Source organism: Suricata suricatta, chromosome 13, assembly GCF_006229205.1.
Source record: "Suricata suricatta isolate VVHF042 chromosome 13, meerkat_22Aug2017_6uvM2_HiC, whole genome shotgun sequence".
NCBI classification, from domain to species: Eukaryota; Metazoa; Chordata; class Mammalia; order Carnivora; family Herpestidae; genus Suricata; species Suricata suricatta.
This window is the reverse complement of record NC_043712.1, coordinates 69,005,386-69,022,398: the sequence shown is the minus strand read 5'-3', so window position 1 is coordinate 69,022,398 and position 17,013 is coordinate 69,005,386. Positions and strand designations below refer to the sequence as shown.

The following is a 17,013-nucleotide window of genomic DNA, read 5'->3' as shown; positions in this document are numbered from 1 at the left end:
AGTAAAGGGAACTTCTGGGGTGAAAGAGAGATCTTGCATCCTAAACGCAGTAAGATGTACAGGGCATGTGCACACACCAGTGATATATACTGTAAGATAGGTGCGATTCTCGAGCACCAGGGCAGCTCAGTAGGTTAAGCATCCAACTCTTGATTGTGCCTCAGGTCATGATCTCCTGGTCCCTAAGTTTGAGACCCACATCGGGCTCTGCACTGAGAGCAGGGACCTCCTTGGGATTCTTCCTCTCTCCCTCTCTCTCTGCCCTTCCCCTGCTCTCTCTCTCTCTCTCTCTCTCTCAAAAATAAATAAACCTTAAAAAAAAAAAAGACTGCTGTGGGTCACCTAGGTGGCTCAGTTAGTTGGTTGAGCATCCAACTTTGGCTCAGGTCATGATCTCACCGTTCATGAGTTTGAGCCCAACATCAGGCATGCTACTGTCAGCACAGGGCCCACTTGGGATCCTGTGTCCTGGGCTCTCTCTGCTCCTCCCTGACTCACTCTCTCTCAAAAATAAATAAACATTATTTTAAAATAAATTTAAAAAAGACTGATGTGATTTAGAATATATAAATTGTACTCAACTTTTTTAAAAAAGCCAGTATGTACAAATATATATGTATCTATATGATCTATGTTAATTACATGTGACATAAACCCATTAAAAGATAACACTAATTATCTGGAATCCCAATCTCAATAAAGATCAATTATTAGTATAGCAAGTAGAAGAAAAGTTCTTAGTGCCAAACTCCCCAAATAATACAAGGGAAGGTGATCTTGAAGGGTCCTTCAACCATCTTCCCTGCCTTCAGGAAGATGTTAACTATTCCACAAAGTGTTGTCATCTAAAAATCTATTTTGTTTTGAGCATTTTTAATAGAATTCAAATTGGAAAAAGGAAAAAAATCTTTGAGGAAGACTGCTTACATCATGGATACTGTCCTGATGTAAAAATTAATAAATTTAATTGATTAAATTAAAAAAAAAACCAGGGTCTCCAATAAGTTTCCCTTCCCACCTGTTTTCTAAAGCACAAGTGAGCTGTGTGTCAAACCAAATAAACCCCTTGCCTCTTAAGATCTCTGCATTATTAAATACTCCTTCTATTGCTACAAGAACATAACTCGTTTAATAGCAAAAGAGCTTATAAAAAGCAAAATTTAAGAACTAGAATTGCAATTATTCTACCAATTATCAAATGTGCTATCAGTCAAAAACTGTAAAAAAAAAAAAAAGGATTGCTAAACTATTCCAATAGTTTTTCCAAATATCAAATATCTAAGAAGTTTAGCTTTCTTAAATGCCAGTAATCTGTAAGTTAAAAGGCAGGTGCTGTCTGTAGTGGAAAAGATTTAAAATTTAGTGTTTTCTGTCAGGTACGAGAAAAAAGTTTGCTATGCTGCTGAGAAATGGGCATCATTAATTCACTCAACAAGGACGCCAAAAATAGAACCTCTCTTCCTCTCCAAGACCGTCCACAGTCCCAGGACACAAGCTGAGCCTACCTTAGAAGCCTGATGTCCTTGAGAATATTTCACTTTTTCCAGGTTTGCTAAAGAGAAATATCTTTAGCCCTGCCAAGCAAGCAGTAAGCCCCCTTGATTGTACCTTAAAGGGAATGAGAATGTTTTGGCTCATTTGCATTTTAAAGGCTACTCTTTCATGATCTTTCACACTTGTAATAGATGTCTAAACCGTTAAATTACTATTTCTTTTCTTAGCCTGAAAGTCGATGCAGAGGAAGAGCGTGGCCTCTCCCATTGTTCTTCATCCTGAGTTGGTCCCTGAACAATACTGACAGCTGCTATCAAACCGGGCTGCATTTACTCTGTGCACAGCTGCTGCTTGTAGGAACAGACAGCCTCCAGGAGCCTCCTCCCCTCTGGGGAGACAGGTTGACACACTGCATGTTCAATGAAGGGGTGCAAAGGTCCAGTGAATTGTCAACCCAATTTTATGCTACTTCAATTTTCCAGGACGCGCACAATTCCTTTCAAGCAAAAATCAAGCATATGCCAGAGCATGAAACTTACGGTTGCAGGATAATTATTGATCACTACAAACTTTAAAAGAGCCTTCTGACATAAATTAATATACCGAGCCAAAAATTACAATTATAAAAACCGCACACGCTAGTATGCTGGAGACATACAATTGGCTTGAAGTCCTGTGCTAGGCCCATTCACTGATCTGAGTTATTGTTGCTAGCTATCAGAGCTAATCTGCCTTTATAATCTCAACAACGTTTCCTGGATGAAAGCCATTCATAAAATTAGCGATTCATCTGCCCTTCTAGAGCAACCTGCTATTTTTATTTTCTGATTCAATTCAAAGTGAGTATTACCTATAAACATCTGGTTAATACAATTTCCTCCTTTCCAATGTGTAGGACTGGGCAGTGCCTTTGAGAATTTAGAGGTACAAGGTTGATATGTAAAAATTTAGAGACTATCAGAAAACAAACATGTTCCACAAAGTTTAACTGGGTACTTGAGAGCTGCTTTGCATATGTTTTTCTTTAATCAAAACAGGCTTTTCCATCCTCATTCATTTGGGTTAAAAAATTTCTGTGCTCGAGCTACAAGTACAATTTGCTATTAGTCTTTGCTAATCAAACACAGTACATGCAAAAGTACCAGCGAATATTTGATTTGATCTCAGAAATAAAGCAATTCATTACACAAGAAAAGGGTACAGAAGGCAGACGACAAATGCAGATGTAATTGTGTTTTTTGTTGAATGTGATTAGAGAGCCCACTAAGTAACAGTCAAAAATGTGATCTAAAGGGGGAGAAAGGCAGAGCCTGGGTCTGGGGGAAAGAGGAGGAGGGGAGAATTGTTTATGCAGAGCTAAGCTGTCAAGTGTAATAAAGCAGCTTGAATAAAATTTAAGCTGAAAATCCACTGAAGCTCCCCATTTCAGGGAGGAAAAAGCTATTAAAAGGAAATGAAGGTCACCCTCCCAGTTTATTTCACCTAATTGACTGCCAATAGCTTACCACAGGCAACCCGACTGCAGATCTGCAATTGAGAAACTGATGAAAGGAGAATTTTCAAGCTGAGGCTCATTCTTTAATCCTCCTTGGCTCTTATGTTTTTTCTCCATCTCCAGTTGGGATGTAATTTTAAACCCTGATGGATTAACTGGTTCCATTGTCTGTGGCCGTCATTGGACTATGGCACTCTTAATCCGTACAGCAGCATGTCTAATTATCATTACAAAGTGTCTGAGGGAACTATAAAGACCAGCAGGGCATCTTCTCACAAGCAATTAACATAAATTGATAAATGAGTGATTTGAATCCGCTCAAGGCAGTCACATATGAATAAAATCAGAAAGGATGGTCCCTTGTTTCAGCTACTTCTCTGGCTTAGTCTGCAAGGGCAGAAAACATGAGAACTGTCCCTGGTCCAGCAGTGGCGGAGGACGAGCTCACACAGGGGACAGACTGCATGGTTCACCAGGCTCATTAATGCAGAGCAAATGACCTGTGATTGACAAGCAGTCGCCAGCATGGAGTGCTAACTGAACTCAAGGCAGGAGAGCAGAAACCTGGTGAAAGGCTAGAGAGCACTGGGGCAGACAATTATCACTCCTTCAATGGCAAGAGAACACTCTTTTCATTGGGGTGCCACTTAAAAATTCATGAAAGAGGCACAAGAAAGGGAAAGAGCAGTTACATTGGGTCTAATACCCTAGATGACCAAAGAAGGGATAATTCTGAGACCTGTCTTGACCTCTCTGTTATCCAAAGGTATAAGCCAAAAGTAAGGAAAGTATATACAACTCTAACCTGAAGTTCTGATTTAACTAATAGAGCAAGGGTGATTGAAGTGTCAGAGGAAACCGGCATTTATGTTCCCATTGAAAAGTAGATTTATTTTTCTTCCTCTCCTAAAAATGTCGCTATCACCTTCCTTATGCGCCTCTGTATTTCCCCCCAACACCTTGCCATACCTAAGTCCTCCTCCCCCACCCTTATTAAACAGGCCAACTTTAAACGACATAACATTATACAAACAGACAGATTAAGCCATCAAATTAATAAGAAATGAAAGCTGGTTATACACACTGTAGGAGGTAGACCTGGTAGGCCACGTACCCCGATGATGGCATTCAACTCTGCCATGGTCACCTGTTTGGCACGCTCGACGGCCTGGGCCACCTGTTGTTGATGCTTTGAAAACAAGAAGAAAAAGCATTAGCAAAGAACTTCGCTGGACCTTCCAACAACAACAAAAACACAGAGGCACATGCAACGCAGATTCAAGGAGAATATGGATTCAGATGTGACCGTACTCAAGCACTTCTTACTACTTCACAGAACACACGTACAGCAGAAAAAGGAAAATGCAGAATGGTGCTTCCCTTATTTCTAACCAACACTAGGCTCCACTTAACTTCTGACAGGAACTTTGGGGTTGGAATGATAGAAAAGTCAAAAAGGACTTCCAAACTGGTGGTAACCTGAAGCCTTAGAAAAGCAGTAGTATGGGATTGGGAAGATCACTCTGGCCTGCAAAAGGCGTTTGCTATAAGTTTGAACATATGAAGTTTACAGCCAGTTTAAAAGCCCCATTTCTATACTGAAAATTTAAACATTAAATCTTTGATTACTTCCCTGGCCAACCCACCAGTAGTTTTGGGGAACTCTGGGAATTCCTCTCCTTCCTTAGCCTTTAGATTTTTCATCCTCCTGAGGGGAAAACAAAGGACCTCCCCCTTCAACAATTAGTTCACACAGGGGAAACACCTTGCATACCTCCCAACTCTGCCCACAAATAAAAACAAAACCACATCTTTGTTCTGGGAGGCAGGAGACTATAACAGAAACCAGGATGACTCAAGGATTACTCAAGGCCAACAAATCTAACTTGTAACCTCAAGTAGATGTCAGGCTGGAAAAGGCAGAGGCGTGCTATCCAGCATGGAGCAGCAGACACCAATAAGAACAGACACCCAGTATTCTAGCTGCGGGCCCAAAAAGCTTTTTCAGCTTTTCTATCTCAAGACACATGCACCCTGTACACACTTAAAAAGGCTTAGCATTTATGGGCATGTATCCAACAGTAAGTAAACTTGAAGAGCATGAACATCCGCTTCCTCCGTGGACAGCATGAAGTCAATCTGCCTTGAGGTGCAAGGACCAATGAGATACCTGCTTTCACGGTCAAGTCAGCCCTGATGGACCCATTTGGAAAATGCAGCAAAGGAAAAGCTCTCTAGAGGGAAGGACCCTTGAATCATCAGGAGCTACCAAGCTTATACTACTCGTCAAAGCAAAGAAAAGCTGTTATGTTGGATTGTCATTTTGCAGTCTTCCACATGAAAAAAAAAATTAATTTGGAGTTGAGCTATTGTCACCACTTTTACAGTGTGCCCTCAGATCTGTGAGATGGAATAGCAGGGGGTTTACACACTTCAGCTGTAACAGATGTTCTTCACACTTGTTCCTTGTGATAAAATTAACATCTTAAAACTAGCTAATTTGCAAACAGAGAAGCAACATAATTGCACTTTAACAGCTGAACAGTTTTACTTACTTCCTGAGACAGAAATGGAATGACTTGTGCACAAATTGTATTCAATCTCTTGGCGATTTCAGTCTATAAAGACAAAGCCAGATAAATGTTTAGTATACCTCATAATCAGTTCAGAAAGATAAAACTTCATACCCAACACTTGAGCCCTCCACTACACTTCACTCTCAAGGGCCTAAGACTGGCTTTTCCCGGGCTATGTTGCTAATATTTACCTGGAGATAAACAGCAGATATTAATCCCACTTGCAAAGTAAGACATAACGGCACGCTTTATTAGTCACTTAAAGAAAAGATAATGGGTAGTTTAATTGAATCGGGAAATCTGCATGGTTTAAGGCTATACAATCCTTTAACCTGGTGATTGTAAAGCCCCTCATATGCTTATTCAATTATGGGATACCACCACACATTTATGTTGTTACAGCAAGTTCATTCCTACCCGTGTCAGAAGCCAGTGGGGCAGAGGCACCATCAAACACCGTCCAACTTTCAAGACAAAGTCAAGAGCAAGAGAGCAAAGAAAGGAGCCCACAGACCACCTTCCTGCTTGTCCCAACTTTTTTTTTTTTAATATTTATTTTTGAGAGAGAGAGAGACAGACCAAGCACGAGCAGGGGAGGGGCAGAGAAAGGGAGACACAGAATCCAAAGTAGGTTCCAGGCTCTGAGCTGTCAGCACAGAACCTGACACTGGGCTCGAACTCACAAACTGCTAGATTGTGACCTGAGTGAAGCCGGATGTTCAACTGACTGAGCCACCTAGGTGCCCCAGCCCCTGGCTTCCTTGCTTGTCCCAACTCTCATACAATTCATATGGGACTTCAACGTTAGTAGCCTTCCCGGAGTCTCACTGTTTCAAACAAGGCAAGAAAAACACTGCTGAAACAGAACCCAAGTTCACCATGAGGGTCAAATCAAGATGTTCTACGTATTTGTCAAGTTTGCCCACAATTCAGCATCAAATGCAAACACTTCCCTGACAGAGCCCAAGCATTAGCCGAACATAACAAAACGTGTCCTGAGTGTTTGTGGCACAGGCTGTTGTAAAGAAATCAGAAGCCCCTGCCTCAAGTCCAAATCCACAGCAGTCCCTCTGCTCTACGGAACAAACTGGCCGAGAGAAAGAATAAAGAAAGGGTCCTCTGCTTCCGGCATACGGGAGAATCTACCTGCCTACCCCACCTCCAACATCCTCCAGCATTGCAAAGCCGGTCTGCTTTCTTCTAACTCTGAAGAACCAGTTCTGCTTTAAAAAAAAAAAAACAAAAAAAAAAAACGCCTCTTAAAAGAGTCCCAGCGTTGACCTTATTTATTTCATCATTTTCTGTCAATGCTTACTAATGCCACCTCTATTACCGAATTAGGCAATGAAAAGGGACATGGGGAGAAGAAAATTATGTAGCGCATAGACCATGCCCTTGAGAAAGCGAGAATGCAATAAGTAGGATGAAGTAGAAAATTTGGGAACTGTATAATCTAGTACGTTAAAAAGAGCTGCCTTTGTCCTCCAAGATGATTCCAGTTAAATGAGCAACAAGGCCTTTGGTTTTATGGGACAGGATTTAGGCCACCCCAACTCAATTCTCCGTGACCACCAATGAGATAGGGTTACATACAGACCTTGCCTTGGAAGAAAAGGGGAAATGACTAGTCCAGAGAGTAAACCCATGACCTTGCTTTAACCAGCGGGGCAAATAGATCTATGCAAAAAAGGTTGCAGCTGTACCAGGTGCAAACACAGAACCGGGTGAGCCCCACCCAGCTCATTTGATCATCGCCACTCACTCAAGCTAACTCAAGGTCATGGCTCTCCTCGAAAGTATGGGCAGGCTTCCCTTTCCTTCGCAACAGGGTTCTTCTGCACTGTATGTTTGGCTACGTGTGAAGGCATAGGGATGCCCTTAGCAGGCTTGGAGGTCCTCATTTTCCACTCCATACATTACAACAGCATTCTGTACTTTCCCCTTCTCGAACTTTCTCAAAGTTTTCCACTTGTAAAGATGAAATGTGCTCACTTTGAGCATACACAAGCACATACACAGTTGTATACACAGACATATAAAAGAAAGTTAAAGTAACCTTACCTTAAGTCTACCATCCATGATTGGTAACATTTGGGTGATTCTGAAAAGCACCCTTCCAGGCTTTCATTATATATTGCGTACAACCCCCGAGGGAAAGATCTACTTCTACATGAAGTGGTCCCATTACAAACCTGCTTTTCTATAATATGTTATTTCCAGCAAAAAAAAAAAATTGTATTTGGATACCTTTCCATTCAATGAATACAAACATGAGGGGTGCTTGGGTGGCTCAGTCAGTTGGGCATCTGGTCATGGTCTCAAACTTTGTGTTGGGCTCTGCCCTGACGGCTTGGTGGGGTTGGGGTGAGGGTCCTGCTTAGGATTCTCTCTCCCTCTCTGCCCCTCTCCTGCTTGCATGTGTGCACTCTCTCTCTCAAAATAAATAAATAAACTTAAAAAAAAAAAAAAAGAACATCATCCACTATACAAGTATGCTGATGCTTAAGCACTCCTGGGATCTGTGGGTATTCATACTTCATTTAATTTTCCATAATTACAAACTCTGTGTCGAATAACCCTCTACAAAGATCTCAAAAGTGAAGCCACTAGGTCAAAGTGCGTACATCTTTTACATTGTAACGCATGCTGATAAACTGCCCAGCAGAGAAGGTTACAATATACAGTATTGCTGGTCTATGAGGGAGGCCTGCTCTCCTACCCAATGTCAACATTGGGTCTTGTTGACCTTTTTAAAATCTTTATCCACCTAGTAGATTTAAAAAAAAAAAAGAAAGAAAAAAAAGGATCTCATTTTTATTTGCATTACTTAGATTCTTCCTTAAGTTAAACATCTTTTCATATTATTCATTGGTCCACTATTTATTTCCTGCTCTCTATTTTCCCTTGGTCTTTCTTCATCACTTTTTTGTAGTCCTTCCCATATGACAAACATCAGCCTTCTCCATAGTTTTTCCAGTTTGCCACTTGTCTTTCAACCTTGCTTACTACGGACTTTTTTGTCATAAGTAACTTTAAATTTTTATGTGGTCACAATAAAGAATATTTTTCTATGTTCCTGGCTTTCAAGTCAGGGTTAGAACACCCCAAAATTATAGAAGCCATTCTTAATTTTCTTCTAGGGCTGTTAATGGGATTCATTTTGTTTAAGAAGCTTTGGTTAGTAATAATAACTGTATGCGTTACTACATAAAATGGCTTTAAGGGAGAACTGAACTGCCAGGGGACAGTTAAGACCCCGAATGGAATGAACTCATGAACCTTTAATAATATCAAAGTTACTAAAAGCAAAAGGATAAAAGTACAGATTAAAGCTGAGACAATATAAATTAGGGGAGAGTAGGTAAGACTGAAAACAGAAGAAGGAGGTTAAAGATCAAAGCTCAAACCAATGAAAAAACATCAAAAGCCATACCATCTGCCCTGGGAATTCTCAAAAAGCGGTCTGGAGAAAGAAGGGAAATAAGAACAGAGGCTCTATCCCAGCTGTCTCCTCCCTCTGCCAGATCTCCGAGCCCTCGTCTCAAACCAGCCTCGGACAAGTGAGCTGGATTTTGAGCCAAGAAGCTAAATTCAGGTCTCACCTTTGGCTTACCCGGACACTCCTCCAGCTGCCCTGGCTCTCCGCTGTGAGAGTTCCTACCCTCCTGAGGGTATGCTCAGGGCATTATAAAATATCCCCACCACCACCCCAGGACAGGTTCATAAACATCTTCCCCAGCCTTTAAATAAAAACAGTGTAGGTGGCAGCATAAAAACTGACAATAATTCTTAAGTATTATCTCTAGCTTCAATGCAAGGATATTCTGATAAGACCTTTCATTTAGCACAAATTAACAAGGTGCAGTTTTCCACCTGTGCTAATTCCTGACCACAGAGTTTGCAAGCAGGTTAAACTGGACGTGTGACCCTGCTTCGGCGGGAATTGAGAAAGTTCTGTGAGCCTTTCAAGACTGCCTTCTACCTCTTCCAAGGGCTGGACAACTCCAGTTTGGGGGAGGGGAGGCCTGAAGGCTACCCACATTTTCACCTAGAAATCATTCTACTACCCAAAGTTCAAGATATATTTGGTCCCTCCTAATAGTCTAATGCTTAGAAATAAAATTTTCCTGTGCTTGTATTTCTGACACCACCTAAGGCACACTAACTCAGCATTTAAGAACTGTCCCCAAACCAGATTCACAAGGACAACTTGGTGCCCAGAAACTTAACCAGCAGGTGAAAGGCCCCAGTATCAAGGCTTCCTTCATGAATAGCTGCCACACTGAGGCAGCAGGAGGCAGGAATCCAAATTGCCTGTCCAGAAGGATCTTGAATTCTCCCTGTCAATGCCAACTCCCCTTACTGATTTGCTTACGATAACAGGGTTAGCCCTCCTAAGCCAAAAACTTGGGTTTGCATCTCAGCAAACAAGTACGAGGTGTCCTAAGGGGAGTTACTTCAACTGCTAAGTCTCAGGTCTCTGACAACCTACTTCAGTGTTTCATCAGAATCAAGTGAGCAAACATGTCAACTACACTCCTACAAAGTGCTATATACTCTTGAGGCACCTGGGTGGCTCAGTCAGTTAAGCATCTGACTTCACCTCAGATCACCATCTCACGGTTGATGCGTTCAAGCCCTGCATCGGGCTCTCTGCTATCAGCATAGAACTTGCTTCAGATTCCTCTTTCTGCCCCTCTTCCATTTGCATGTGCGCTCTCTCTCTCAAAATAAATAAACTTAAAAAAAAAAAGGAAGACGACGACTAAATGCTATAACCCCATTCCTGAAGGCCTGCCTCAAATTCCCTTAGGAGCTGCCCCACAACACCAAAAACCACTTCTCTAGGCCTCAAGATCCTCCATAGCATTTACTGCCATTTACCAGACTAAGCCTCTATGTTGATTCATTTTTAAATTTTTTAAATATTTATTCATTTTTAAAATCTTTTTAGGTTTTATTTATTATTGGAGACAGAGAAACAGAGCATGAGTGGGGAGAGTCAGAGAGAGAGATACAGAATCCAAAGCAGGCTTCAGGCTCTGAGCTGTCAGCACGGAGCCCGACATGGGACTTGAACCCACAAACCAACTGTGAAATCATGACCTGAGCTGAAGTCAGCCACTTAACCAACTGAGCCACACAGGTGCCTGTAACATTTATTCATCTTTGAGAGACAGAAACAGCGCATGAGTGGGGGAGGGGCAGAGAGAGAGGTAAATAGGGAATCTAAGCAGGCTCCAGGCTCCCTCTGAGCTGTCAGCCCAGAGCCTGATGTGGGGCTTGAACTCAGGAACAGTAAGAACATGACCTGAGCTGAAAGTTGGACACTTTACCAACCGAGCCACCCAGGTACCCCACGCCTCTATGTTTAAAATGCCATTTACAGAAAGCTTCTGTACAGTTTCCTACCAGCTTTTTTGGCATTAAAAGTCTTCTACCTGCAAGACAGGAAGCCAGAGAGCAACACTTCCACTGAACAGGGATGCAGCTCCTCACTGTACCTGCCCACCAACACTGACCACGCAGTACACACCCAACACACTTTCAAAGGAATGTTTCACTAAAACTAAAATAGAATCCACGCACACCCTAAACTCAATGACCAAGATGCAACCAGATAAGTTGTGTCTAAACAGTGTTTGAATACGGCTGTTTACAGGAATAAATCGTATCTCAGTAGGGAGAAGATTCACGTACATATATACATATTTTTTAAATTTTTTTTATGTTCTTTATTTATTTTTGAGAGACAGAGAGAGACAGTGGGAATAGGGGAGGGTCAGAGAGAGAAGGAGACACAGAATATGAAGCAGGCTCCAGGCTCTGAGCTAGCTGTCAGTACAGAGCCTGACACGGGGCTCGAACCCACGAACTGTGAGATCATGACCTGAGCCGAAGCCGGACGCTTAACCGACTGAGCCACCCAGGCGCCCCGTACATATATTTTTTGACTAAGTTAAATACGGTCAAATACCTCCAAGGCCAGCAATGAACTAAACCCTGGTGTATTTTGCAGGGCTTTTAAACAGAACACATGTTCTTCTGGGCATCTAAACTTAAAAGCGGTAGAATTTCATGATTCCAAAGAGCTCGGTTCTCCAGCTGTTCATACTCCTTACACCTTCGGCTAATTACTAGACTGAAGAGTCTACTCCCCAAAGTCTGCCCATTTCTCCATGACACTCAGAATAATGTAGAATGAGTGTTGTCTGAGGCCCAAAACAGGGCGAAGACCGCTTAGAGTAATTGCCCATGGATCTCCAGGCAATCCAATGAATGGCACCTTGCCCAAAGTCGGCTTAGGGAGGGGAAACTCCACCATCATTAAATTGCAAATTGATGGATCATAAAAAATGCTGCTTGTGCTGAGGGCTGGCAAACTGATCTTTTGGTTTCCTTGAACCAAGCAGGAAGCCAAGAGAAAAACACAGTAGAGTGTTGGTAAGAAATGTCTGGCAACAGATAAACGGGCAAGAACATGAAAACAAAGCATACAAAAAAGGAAATAAATAATCTCTAAAACCCTTCTGACTGGAAGTTTGAGTCTGCGAAATGACAGCCTGAAATACAGAAGAAAAAAAAAGTTCAACCTCACTGGCAGCTAAGGTGGGTCATTCTTGCACCAGTTATTAGTTTATTAAAAAAAATTAATAAAACCCAACAATGAGTCCTCTGGGAAGCTGGAACAATCATACACTACTGATGACAGAGTAAATTGGTACAGTCGTCTTGGAAAGAACTGGCAATGTGTTTCAAGAGCATGAAATTATTCAAACCCGTTGGTAAGGCTTCCCACAGCTAAGAATTTATCCTAAGGAAATAGTTCAGATGAAAAGCATTCCATGCATGAAGCTGTTCACTGCAGCACTCGCTTCAAAGCGAAAGAGAAAAAGCCAGGTAAAGATATAACAGCAGTTCCACACATCACAACCATCTGCAGAGTTTTTGAAAAACTTAACATTTGCCCTCTTGATAAATCAGTTGTCTAATACTAGGAGAATGGTTAAATATACTACATCAACCCAAAGGCATGGCAATCAACCATTAAAGTCATTTTTATGGAAAATGATGCTTAAATGGCCAACACATTTACTAGATGAAGCAGGAGGGGAAGAACAAAGATGTGGTGTTAGGGTGCCTATTTAAAAAAAATGCACGTGGCCAAGCACTGTAATTTGATACCCAAAATAAAAACAGTGATTATGCTGGGGTGGCAGGGTAATCTGTAACTTTTTTCCTCCCTCCAGTGGCCTTGGGAACACCACCCTTGATTTACTGTCTAAGTGTATGATTACAAGGGGAAGAGAGAAAGGGGCGGTTAGGCCCACTACTCCTGTGATTGACAAGTGCCACGGAGTCAAACCTTGAAACCATACCCAGCGCTCTTACAACCTTATCACACTGGAGAAACCAATGCCTAAAGGAAATGATTGGTCCAGGATCATAAAGCAGGATTAGAAAACACTTTCTCTGCCTAGTCCTTTCTCTAGGAAGTAGAAGTGGGAAATAGGGACACACTCAAAACCGGAAACAAAGCTGATGGATGCGGCCTTGTTTGAAAAGCAATACAGCCCTAACAGGACCACAGCAACTCAAAGCCAAAAACATGTTATCCCTCAGCCAAGAACGGCACAAGAAGTGACCCCAGGCTGTCACTGATACCGCAGAAGTCCTAAGCAAGGAAGAGTGGGAATTTCCTAAGGGACCTCCTTCTAAATTGCAAACAAATAAAGAGTGGTCGCCCAACTCTCTGCATGTTCATCCTCCTTCACTGGCAGAGAGAATCAGTGTGTCAGCCCTACATCGCGCTCCTCAGTAAAGAAAAATCTACAAACACATCCACAAATACATTTCTATAGCCCTAAAGATGACATCTGATATACCTAAGAAAAATTCAAGATGTATGAATAAAAACTGGATACCTAAAATGATACATGCAAAACACCGTAAATAATCGTCCAGTACTCTCCTCTGCCTTTTACCCGGGTGTCTCCTTGCCCAGACACCTTCTTCAGAAAGCCGGCTATTCAGCAGACCTCCCCATGCCATCCAATGATGGCATCTTGCCTCACAGGGACGCTAATGGAAAGGTAATTTTATCTTAAATTCTAATGCATCAGAGTAGCTTTCTGGATAAAATATAAATATATAGATAAATGAATAACCACATTTTGGGGAATTCCAAATGGAAAGGGTTTGGCGTCTCTTTGAGGTTTTAATGGTTTAACAAGATTGTCAGTGGTTTTCAAACTTAAGGGTGCAGCTAGATCATCTAAAAGCACGGATGACTGGGCCCCACCCCCAGACGGAGTCCAGATGATCTGCAGCAACTGGACCCGGACCCCACGCTGAGAACCTGGTCCACCAGAGGCTGCTGCGACTCTGTGTTAGGGACTCTGTCTTAGGGTCGACCCTCTCACACCTGTCAATCTGTGCAGGTTCCCAGCGAGAAGGGGCTGAAAGGTTAGCAAAACCTGCCTAGGGTCAGAAACAAGCATGTGGGGAGGTCAGGCCAGGCCCATCTCTCCCCCAAGGCCTTGCCACAAGCCGCGGCGCCCTTCTCCACTCAATTTTACCGAACAAGCAAGGCAGGAACACAACCCCGGGGGTGTAGGAGCACATTTGCCTACTGTGGGAAACCTCAAACAATATTCATTTAAATGATTCCATCCCTGGCAATGTAGTCTCGCCCCTGCTTAAACCCTATGATTAAAACAAAACAAAAGTACCAGATGACAGAAACCCTTTAGTGGCTCAATTAATCAGAACAGAAGTCACCAATTACTGGCAGATAATAACTTTTATGTCCTACCTCCCCCTCATTTGGCAGCTCCTACCGCGTTCTAAACCTGAGCCCTTTCCAACTGGGCGCATACTCCGTCCTTTCCCCCCACTCATCTTTCACACTCCAGGCTTCTCTGAAAACAAGGAGGGGTTAAAAGGAAGGGGAGGGGGAATAAAGCCCTGCTGAAGGCTGCCGGGGCGGAGATAGCAACACTAATTGCTCCCATTCTCTGGCTGCTCATGAGGCAGATTGTAGGGGCCTGCATCTCCGGAGAAAGCGCTCAGCAGAGCAACTCAAGTGCCCTTAATTGTTTATGTTCTTAATGCAGAGCCTCTTGAATGCATTCATTTTTAATAGCAGGCTTGAGTGTGGGGCCCATCAAAGAATGACAAAGCAACTCTATTCATTGGTTCTCTGTCCTGCAATGATGGTCTTTTGATTTATTTGCAAATGACAAGCCTGGCAGGCCCCACTTGAGGGCTGCCCTCATTTTTTTTTTTTAAGAATTCAGTTGCATTTTCCAAGATGAAGTTGAGTCTGCAACACTGTGTATTTGTGTAAAAAATTTCCCCCTTCAGTTCCTTCTAATTAATGACTTAAATGTTTTGACCCAACTGTTGCCAAGCAGAGCATTTGGGCTTTAATTTGTCATTTTGGTAAAAGATGCATCCTTGACAAAACCTCGCAGCTGTTTCAGCGCCCAAATAGCACATTTCCATTATTCAGAAACCCTTGTTAACGGAGTTCAGCAAGTGCTGCTCACATGAAATCATAAGGACTTGTCCCGTGATGGAAAAAGACAGCTTCTGGTGGCCCTTAAAGGAAAATGCACTGCTACGCCATGGAAGGTTTTCAAGAGACCTGCCGTGGGGGGAATCACAGAACACGACAATGAAGTCACCACCTATTGTTCTCGTTCTGGAAAGAGGACAAGCCTCTTGTGGAACACACCCAGAGCAAGCCCACACCTTTCACCCTCTTCACGCGTCTTAGTCATTAGGGAGCTCATGAGAAATTAGATAATATCATACAATAGCAGGGTTAGTGGGAGGAAAAGCAGACTACATCATCCTGGCACAAAGGTTAAAATTACATTTATGAAAATAAAATATGCCTAGGTAAAGACAAAGTCTGCACAGGAAAATGCAAAAATCCAGTTACCTCTGAATATGGGGTTTAGGACACTGTTCTTTCTCAAAAAGTGTTAACATTATTTTCCTCCCAATAAAATGTATTAACATTTCTTTTCCCCTATAGCTGCCTTTTAGACCTGAGAAACCTGTCTTTGGTTGGTACTGCCTTTCAACCATCTACAATCCTATCTCCGCGTCTTCCATCCCGACAAAGCAAACAACCAGTGCACATTAACTATATAAAGTCCTAGTCGTCATTAGCTTTCACATTAACCATTGCCTCGTTCCCTGCATCTTGTTTGGAGATTACTGGACAAACAGTTGGGCGTTGGATGTTTTCCTAAACAGGTTGGAATCTTTAGCTAATCCAGAGAGTGGGAGAGGAAGTTCCTGCCTGGGGTGACCATGAGCCAGGGGTTCCCAAACTTTAAAAGCATGCTGTTGGGGTGCCTGGGTGGCTCCGTCAGTTAAGCGTCCAGCTTCAACTCAGGTCATGATCTCACAGTTCGTGGGTTCAAGCCCCTCGTCGGGCTCTGTGCTGACAGCTAGCTCAGAGCCTGGAGCCTGCTTCGGATTCTGTACCTCCCTCTCTCTCTGACCCTCTCCTGCTCACACTCTCTCTCTCTGTCTCTCAAAAATAAATAAGAAACATTAAAATATTTTTTTAAAAAGCATGCTGCTGACGAATGACCCCCCCCACACACATGGCAGCTGCTATTCTCCTTCCAAAGCAACTTCTTAGGGAAAGCACCTACCCTACCATCAGAGACATGTCGCATGGCAGCAGAATGGCCACAAGTCAGATACAGGTTTGTGATAGTGAGCGCCCAGGCAAAGCCTTCAGAGCCCCAAACTCAGTCTCAATTGGGAAATCTCATCCCTAAGCTTTACTCCTCCCAGGATGAGCTACTGGAAAGGTGGTCCTTTGGGAAGGAAGACAAGGCTCCTGCCTTTCCCAGTTGGAACCTGGGATTCTCTTTTCAATCCACAATCCAAGAAGCCCACAAAGCTCCAGAATGCAGCAAGTATGGGGGGCAGGGGAAGGCATCACAGGCTGAGAGCCACTGAGGTAGAAAAAGAACTTGTGCTCAGTGAAATCAATAGTCAAGAAACAAATTATTTTCTTGAAAAGCATCTTACATCATGATTAAAATGAAATGTGGAATGCTGGTGAAAATTTTCAACACATACTCCTTTTGCAAAAGCTTTTAAATATATAGAAGACGGTAAGTACAAGGATTCTAGATGACAGACTTCACTAGTGTATTAAAGATTCAGAGTATTTACTCAGCTATGCAGGTGGAGGCAAACAGGAATATCACTTTAAATATAAATTAAATTACTTAAAAAAAAAAAAACCCTGACCATAGTATCACAATACAATTTGCAGAAAAATCTGAGCAACAAAAAAATAATTACCAACTCTTCAAGATAACAATCAAGCCACTTGGTGGGGGGAAGTATGCTGCATGAGAGATCATTCATTCAGGGTTACGTGGATTGGCCAAAAATATATATAATTAAAAG

At 42.5% G+C, this 17,013-nt stretch overlaps 1 protein-coding gene across 4 annotated transcripts in view; it reads right to left on the bottom strand.

Annotated features, from left to right (window-relative positions):
* The window catches only part of TLE1 (TLE family member 1, transcriptional corepressor), a 90,503-nt gene that overhangs the window by 56,836 nt on the left and 16,654 nt on the right, over window positions 1-17,013 (bottom strand). For 2 of the 4 annotated variants that reach the window (XM_029920350.1, XM_029920351.1), the window contains exons 5-6: window positions 5,545-5,607; window positions 4,074-4,178 (exon numbers count right to left, since the gene is read on the bottom strand). In XM_029920350.1, coding sequence (XP_029776210.1) covers window positions 4,074-4,178; window positions 5,545-5,607 — 168 coding nt within the window. The remainder of the gene's footprint in view (window positions 1-4,073; window positions 4,179-5,544; window positions 5,608-17,013) is intronic. The other 2 variants (XM_029920352.1, XM_029920353.1) reach the window with 1 other exon arrangement.